The 8,534-nt window shown below is 38.9% G+C and overlaps 1 protein-coding gene across 1 annotated transcript in view; it reads left to right on the forward strand.

The window, feature by feature from the left end:
* The first annotated feature begins 2,867 nt into the window (after positions 1-2,867).
* Positions 2,868-8,534, forward strand: part of galnt9 (polypeptide N-acetylgalactosaminyltransferase 9) — a 92,575-nt gene continuing 86,908 nt past the window's right edge. The window contains exon 1 of the mRNA XM_016511914.1: positions 2,868-3,711. Coding sequence (XP_016367400.1) covers positions 3,471-3,711 — 241 coding nt within the window. The 5' untranslated portion in view covers positions 2,868-3,470. The remainder of the gene's footprint in view (positions 3,712-8,534) is intronic.

Below are 8,534 nucleotides of genomic sequence, written 5' to 3' on the forward strand. Positions count from 1 at the left end.
AACTTGGCCATAGGGAGCAAAGGTCTGACATTTCGCCCCCTCCCGGAAGGCGCGTCCTTGCGCCGTAGAAACAACAGAGGGAGGGAACTTGGGAGGAGGCTCAGGAGGAGGACGGACACCCAGGAGGAGGCCGGCAGACAGAGTCCAGGGAGGTGACGACAGAGGGAGGAGCCAAGAAGGAGGGACGAGGGAGCCCGGTGGAGCCAGTGGACTGATGGGCCATAGCGGAGAGGAGGGAGCTAAGCAGGGAGATGGTGGGATGGGTTCTGGGCCTGGCTGTGTTCTGGATCTGAGATAGATGCTCATACTCCTGTTGGAGTATGCAGTCGAGTTCTCACTGTTCTGATCGGGGCTAATTACCACCGCCCCGTCAACCTCCGGCGTTTTGAGGGGGTTCCCAGTTAAGAATTGTGTTCCGGGGGGTAAAATACACGTTTAGCTAAAATCTGCATTCCAGGGGATAAATATCATGTTATTCGAGTCGCTTCAACCTGCGGACATGAAAAACAAACCGCGGCAACAGTGTTAAAGTAGCCCAATTCCGTGGAAAAACCGTGGATTTGGCAACAAGGAGGAGGCCGGTAGACAGAGTCCAGGGAGGTGACAAAGGAGGGAGGAGCCAGGGGCGATCCTCAGCACTGTCGCTCTCTCTGGTGATGGCTCATCGGTCGCGGCGAGCTCTGGCTCTCCGTCATCGGTGGGCTCGGGCTTAAGCTCCGTGCAGCAGGGAGATGGTGATCTGAGTGTGTGTGTGTTTTTTTTTAAATTTTTTAAACTTTTGTCATTCTAATCCGATAATAATTGAAGAGACCGGTCACAGTTTATAATTTCTGGTTCACTTTTCACACTGAAATGGAAGGTCATGTTGCGTAACGGGATATTTATTGTGTGTGCTTTTGTTGAATACTGCACATTATTGCTAATGTAGTAAGTTATCTCATCTGTGTATCTATGAATACAGAAAAATTGTATGTATGCAGTATTTATAGTGCAAAAATAGCATGCATAGTATGTTGATATGCTACAGCTGACATTTCCATTCTCTTCTCCTGTCTCTTTTTTCCTCTCTCTGTCTCCATCTGTTCCCGCTGCAACTTACCGGATTCATTATTTAGATTGAATCACTGGTCAGGCAGTTCCCATGGCAAGCATTCAAGTTAGCATGGTGCTAAAATTGCCCACTGCTGTATACACGTGTCCGGTCTGCTCATGTGAATGAGATTGCTCACTATATATAAAAGGTTAGCTTGCCCAATGCCCAACCATGTTGACCAACAGAAAGCTGCTTGGTTGGTGTGCTTCCTATATTGCTAGTTGCTACAATATTGACAATAGACAATGGACTTTTTTTTGCCAATAAACATTTGTAAATGTGGTCCATGCGACTTGTCCTATATTCCAAGTCTTCTGAAGTCATAGGAAAACTTTGTATGAAGAACACCCTAGTCTGACTTTTCGGTATTATCACACACAATAGGTTATCTGCCTCATCATAGTTGTCTTTTGGCATCCTGAGTATGATTAGCTATTTAGTCAACTATTTAAAAGACATTTTAAAGAAAATAAAACTCATTTCTGTAGTCTATTTGAATGTAAATCGTGGTAGGTTTAGGGTTGGGGTAGGTGTAGAGGTTAATAAAACACAATCTAATAGGTAGAAAATCAAATTTATCATTAGCTTCCGGTTTTAGCGGTATCCCTTCTAGTATGTTTATTTTCATGCTAGAGCATTTAAAAACAGTGTTCAAGTAACACATGTCTTCTTATTAGAGCTACAGGAATTATTAATTCAAGAGCAGTGAGTGATTTTCTGTTTTTATTTTATTGTTTGTGTCATATTAACAGCATAGACAGCAGTAGGTACTGTATATTACGCTGCTGTCATCTAATATAAACATGCGATCGATTTCTTTCCCAGCTGTTTACCTTCACAGACATAACCGACTGTGTTTTTGTAGCTTATGTGTGTTTTTAACATAAACTTGTGAGTATTTTTCAGTTTAAGCGCAATGAGACATGAAAGAGAATTTCAGGACTTACATGCCCTGTGACAGCTGCTTTCTGTGCGTGTGCCCCGAATGTGTGGCTTAGAAAACCCTATATCATAAGTTTAAACTGATATGGCTTTAAAACACATGATTGCAGCACAATAGACATGATAATCAAAATCAAACAGATGTTTTTTGGCAGAGTATCTGAGGTGTAAAGGTGTAAAGAGCTGTAAAGGCACAGCCCTATTCTGGAAAACTGGGCGGGAGCAAAATACTTTTGCATTTAAAGATACATGCACAAAAACAACGTATTTCTGCTTACATTTCAAAATAATACAGTAAATGATCTGTGGAGTATTTTCAGCTGTAACCTCACAGACACATTCTGGGGACACCTGAGACTTATATTACATCTTGTAAAAAGGGTGCCCTTAATAATAGGTGCCCTTTAAAGTTAAAACTATTAGTGTTACAAACCAGTGTGTTTATACTTATGATACAAATTTAAATAATATGAAAATAAACGTCTGCAATATAAAGCAGCACGACCGACTGTTTTTGCCACACACATTGAGATAAAATAAGTAATTTCAGCTCAAAGTAACAGCTCCTGTGTTTATTAATTTGTCAACGACCCACTGATTGCTCACAATCCATTTGAAATGCCACATTTGCACTTGAGGGTATGATTGCAAAACGATATTCTTCTACAAACTCTCAGAGTTGTAATTCAATTGGCCAATCTGCGTGAAAACATTAGAATGTAATCCACCAGCTATCCTCATCATCTATCATATTCCAGCCTTTCATCCCCTCGCACAGTCTGTTGAATATTTATGAGTTTGCGACGTCACCGGAGCGCTAAGCAGCGCGTGAAAAGCGGGATGTGAGGGAGGGAGCATGCGAGGAGCGCGAGAGAAGAACGCTGCCATGCAAAGCGTCGCTTGACAGCGTCTTTTTCACTTCCACCTGCGTTCGTCGCATAAGGATTGTGGATTTAATCTGAAATAGCGTCCTACTTTGATCCCGAGCGCGATGCATTTTTGCTTTAACAGATAGACGGAGTCCCGCGAAGGATGCTGCCCACGGAGGATCGTTGTTTGACATGCACTGACATTTAAAATGAGCCTTCTGAACTGTGCACATCTCGTGCTCTTCGACTCCTGAGTGCACAGCGTGATTAAACGCGTGCTTTTAATCGGAGTGTAATCTCTGTAGGCTGCTCTGACACATTTCTAAACGTTTGTTATGGGGGTCAGCGCGGGAACCTGAGGCGGTGGGATTTGATTGCGACCTCTATTACGTGTTTTCGCTTATATATCGTATATGCATCATCGTTTATGCTCGCTGATCAGCTGTTAGGCTTGTGAAACTGCGGCGCGCGCGGGTTGTTGTGCGTGGTGCTGAAAGGACAGCTCCCTCCACAGCGGATCATATGGATCAATATTAGGGGTCTGACAGTGTCGCTCTCGGGCTTTAATGGCTGTGGCACGCAAGATCAAAACTCTGCTGACGGTCAACATTCTGGTGTTCGTCGGTATCATCTTGTTCTCCGTCTACTGCAGGATCCAGGACCGATCCGAAGAGCTCGTGCAGATCGGGAGGCTCTCGGATCAGAGACTGCGAGGCAGGAATGCCAAAGTTACGAACTCCATGGACAGACAGTCCATTCTCAAAAGGCTCGAGCGACTAGAAGATGTGGTCTATAACCAGTTAAATGGTATGTGGGCTTTAAGCATCTTTGACGTTCACAGGCATTATATAATGCATGACAGATCAGTTTTTTTATGGGCATTTAGATATGATTTCATCTAGTTTCACACTTTGGATTTTACTGGGATTGTCATCCCAATGCTTTAACACATGACAAGCATTCAAGCAATAAACATGTCAAGAAGAGCAAGATAGGATTAGGTGCGCTTAATCCTAATTTGACCTATCAAAATATATCAATCAAACGGATTAAATGATTTGTTAAGCGTTATATGGTTTCATAACGTTATTGATGAACTATAAAGTGCTGTCAGAGAAATTAGAGAAAGGACAGTATAATAGCAATGCCTGATTGTAACAGTGTAATGCATTTGTCCTGGGTCTCTAACTTGAGGGTGTTGTTCTGAAAGTTTTGTTACATTATGAAAACAAAGTTTGCATTGTCATGTCTTTCCACATGTGTATTAATTCTGTGAGTCAGTTGAATTAATATCAAATTAATGTGCAATGTTACATGCTTGTTTGAATACTTGTGAACTTGTAGACATCATTTAATAAGTAGAAGAGAATCATTTTTATCTATAGGCTGTTTCCTTGTTTTTACAAGCAAAATATAATGCAAGAAATGGCAGCAGTGAATCATAATTAAAGCAATTAAATATTGCAATTGTTCTACATTTCCTATAATGTTTGAGAAACTTTGGTTGGAAAGAAAATGCATGTTCACATAAAATCAACATATTTCCACAGAATTTTACGTCCTGTCATTCAACAAATTGTCATATTTTTGGCTAATTTGATCACGCTTTCGGCTGCCAATACGAATGTCAGATTTGTTTAGTACGTTTTACCATTTTTAAGTCCATTCCACAAAGTCCCAAAGATTTTACCTCAAAATCAGTGCAGAAAATAATCAGTAGCTTCTATCCGGGCCTGTAAAAATAAATCTTGCTTCCCATGCACTCGTCCTTGCATTAACCACACTTGTGCTCCCTCTTCTGAGTTCTTTTCTTAGAATATTAGAGCCCATTTCTTCAATCATTATGTTCCTACTAGACCATAGAACATTTTCATCTGGAGAACATGTGAAGGTCATAGTTCACGTGATGTGCTATCTTTCCTTTAAATGTCTGTTAGAAGACCTCTCACTCCCTGTTTGCTTTTCTTAGTGCATCTGTTTGATCTGATTGTTATTCTGTAAGACCAGCACCATTTGTGTATGAAGGGGGTCACTCTGTCAGTTTGAATTATCCTTCTTGCATTTGGAAGAAAGCCAAGAGGCACTGCTTCACAAAAAGCTCTCTAATGTGCCCTACTGATTGAGAGGGCTTTCATTCTGCTCAAGAGCCACCACATATTTCCCCCGGAGGCTTTTCCACTCTGTAGAATTCATCAGTCTGTCACAAATCTTCTTGATGTTGGGGCCGTTATACATTTTATTTCGGCACATATTTATCTGATGCACATGAAACTTATGCAATAGTGCGAGGCACTCGCCAATTGTATGTGATATTGAGACTGGAATTGGTTTTCCCTTGAGGTTTTCATATTTCTGTCGCCGTTTTTGCTTCCAATGGTGATTTGAGGTAATTGTCCATTTTTCTGTTGTTTATTGTCCTGAGAATGAGACCCAGAGGATTATGCCAAGGTCCAATTGCATTTCTAGGACACAGCAAGTTTTATAAGAAAACAGTAATTGTTTGGTTGTTGATGGTGCCCTCGTCCCTTGAGAGATCATAGCAAATATGCTGTGAATGTTTGTATGACCATTACTTTGATGAATAATTTCCCAGAGAACATATAAAACATTATCACACACAATGATTCTGGTTGGAGATGGACAGATGAGGGGACATCAGTGGTGGGCCTGGCAAAATTGCAGTTCAACTTGACAGCCAGTGATCGCTATGCATTGTATTGCGTGCAGTATATACAAGAAGGTGTGACCTGACTGAATGGACAATATTTAGACATGAATGGATGATCTTTACCACATCGTTCTAGACGAAAACTTTTTTTTAACCTACAGTAATCATTAAAGTAAATAAATAAACAAACAAACTTTTTATTTTTTAAATTGCAAGCACATTCCACTCTAGCTTGAATGGGCATGATGTCTGTGTATACATGCAATTTAAATATTTTTTTCTCAGTCATTTAGAATTTAGATTTTTTTTTCTCAGTAGCATAAATATTCTTATATAGTCTCTCGTTTACTGTGGATTTACAGACAAGTTCATGGCCAGTTTGTACATGTGATGAGTTTGAGTATAGTTGAAAATTAGTTGAAAATGTACTCACCCTCAGGCCATCCAAAATGTAGATGAGTTTGTTTCTTCATTGGAACAGATTTGAATAAATTTAGCATTACATCACTTGCTTACCAGTGGATCCTCTTTAGTAAATGGGTGCCATCAGAATGAGAGTCCAAACAGCTGATAAAAACATCACAATAATCCACACAACTCCTATCTGTGCATATTTCTCAGCCGGAAGCAACACTTTGAAGTTAATAATGTATTGAAGGATTTGTTTATTATAAACACAACTTTTCACTTAAGAAGAAGTTAATTGATGGACAGGAGTGGTGTGGATTACCTGTGGATTATTGTGATGTTTTTATCAGCTGTTTGGACTCTCATTCTGACGGCACCCATTCAATGCAGAGCATCCATTGGTGAGTCACAGGAGTCAAATTAATTTCCAATGTACAAAGCTACACAGTACAGTAAACTACGACAGCATAGATTAAGGTAATCAGTGCAGGAAGTGTAATGCCATTTACCATTTGAACAAACTTAACAAGTGCATTTAACAGTGAAAAGCAAAATGCAAAGAGCCATTCAGGGACAGACAGTGGGTCATCTCTGACACAGTTGTTTAGAAATGCTGGATTATTGTGAAAAGACCCTTTATCTGAATGCTATTAAAAATGCAGAGCTATGAGAATGTGCAATTAGCCCCCTGATTAGGCAGCAGATCTACCGTGAGCATTAATGTTAAAGTGTGCTTAATTTCTACAGCTGTAGTTCGGTTTATCTCCGCAAACACAGATGCAGTAGACTGAACAGATTCCTACCTTGGAAGTGATGTAAACAGAGAAGACTACATTACCAATCAAAACGTTGGGTTAGGATAAGATCTTTTAATGTTTTTAAAAGAAGTCTCTACTGCTCACCAAGGCTGCATTTATTTGATCAAAAATAAAGTAAAAACAGTAATATTGTGCAATATTATTAACGTAAACATGTTTTTTCTTTGAATACATTTTCCTTTAATTTTCAGCATCATTACTCCAGTCTTCAGTGTCACATCATTCTTCAGAAATCATTGTAATATATCAAGTTGGTGCCCAAGAAACATTTCTTATTATTATCAATGTTGAAAACAGTTGTGCTGCTTAATAATTATCTATTTTTAAAACAGCATTTATTTGACAATAGAAGTATTTATGTATTTATGTAAATATTAATAGTAATGTGCTATTACTTCCACTTTTGATCAGTTTAATGGATCCTTGCTGAATAAAGGTATTTATTATATCTCACTGACCCAAAACTGAATGGTTTTCAAAACTTTTGATGCTAAAGATTCCCAAATATGATGTAATAAATGTATAAATGTGATATTATAAAGACAGCACATTGTTTGCTAAATTACATCATTGACTTTTAAAAAGTTTCTACATTTTTTGAAATAGGTTTAAAATTTCTGTCTAATTTACTCACCCACGTTTTTAAACCTGTGTGACTTTCACGAATGAAAATGCTCCGTAATGTTTTTTTTTTTTTTTTTTTTTTTTTTTGTGAAAATCGTTTTTAACAATTTACAACAACATCAGTTAGGTCCAATATTGTTCCTAATGTGTCTTCTTTTATGTTCTTCAGAAAACAAGAAATAACATGAGGTGAGTAAATGAGGACAGAATTGTCTTTTTGGTTTAACTTTTAAATGCAAAAAAAAAAAAAACGTTTATTTGCAAAATGTGTAAATGAAGTAAAAGAATCACATCACATCAGTGTGCCTCACAGCAAACCCACATGACACTTAGATGAAGCTTCAATGTAGTGTTCAAAGACAAGTTTAGGCAGTATATATTTGGCTTATCACACCATGCAGGAACCCCCTGTAGGGTTGAGGCTGTGTAGGTGTCCCGTTTGCCATACATCAATAAAAAGTACAACCGCCCCGACATTGTTCTGATACAGTGTGCTGGTACTATAGATAATGTAATTTCTCTGGCTCTAGTCATTTAGAGGAATAAATGAAATTCAGTGGAATTTGAAATGGCAATATCAATAATTGCTCCCAAATTAATGTATTACATAATTGGCACTGTATTGAAATACATTTTTAAAATATTTTTCATAATTTCTAGGTTCCAACTCAGATATTTTGATTGTCTTGTCTTACTATGCATTTTGGTTATAAATCTGGCTTCTGAGTAGTGCTGGGCGGTATACCGGTTCATACCGAATACCAGTGTTTATTTTTGTTATGATATGAATTTTTAAAATACCGCAATACCGGTGTATGTCACTTAAACAACGTTCGGAACGCGACACCGTTTGAAAGGGGTCTCTTTTCACTGTTGCACTGTGGTGAGGGAACAGCTGTATGTGTTACTAAGCATGAAAGTTCCGAAACTGAAGCTGTAGAACTAATAGAACATGATGACACAGAAGAACTCATCCACAATATCCACATTGACCGCCACAAATATCCACCGCCCCCTGCCATCAGCTCCCGCGTCTCACACACACGAGCGCGACTTTAGTGTAGATGCATGCTGATTTTATCAGACGATGCTGCGATTATAAATGAGAGTGA

Source organism: Sinocyclocheilus rhinocerous, unplaced genomic scaffold (assembly GCF_001515625.1).
Source record: "Sinocyclocheilus rhinocerous isolate Xijiao unplaced genomic scaffold, SAMN03320098_v1.1 scaffold1256, whole genome shotgun sequence".
Taxonomy (NCBI): Eukaryota; Metazoa; Chordata; class Actinopteri; order Cypriniformes; family Cyprinidae; genus Sinocyclocheilus; species Sinocyclocheilus rhinocerous.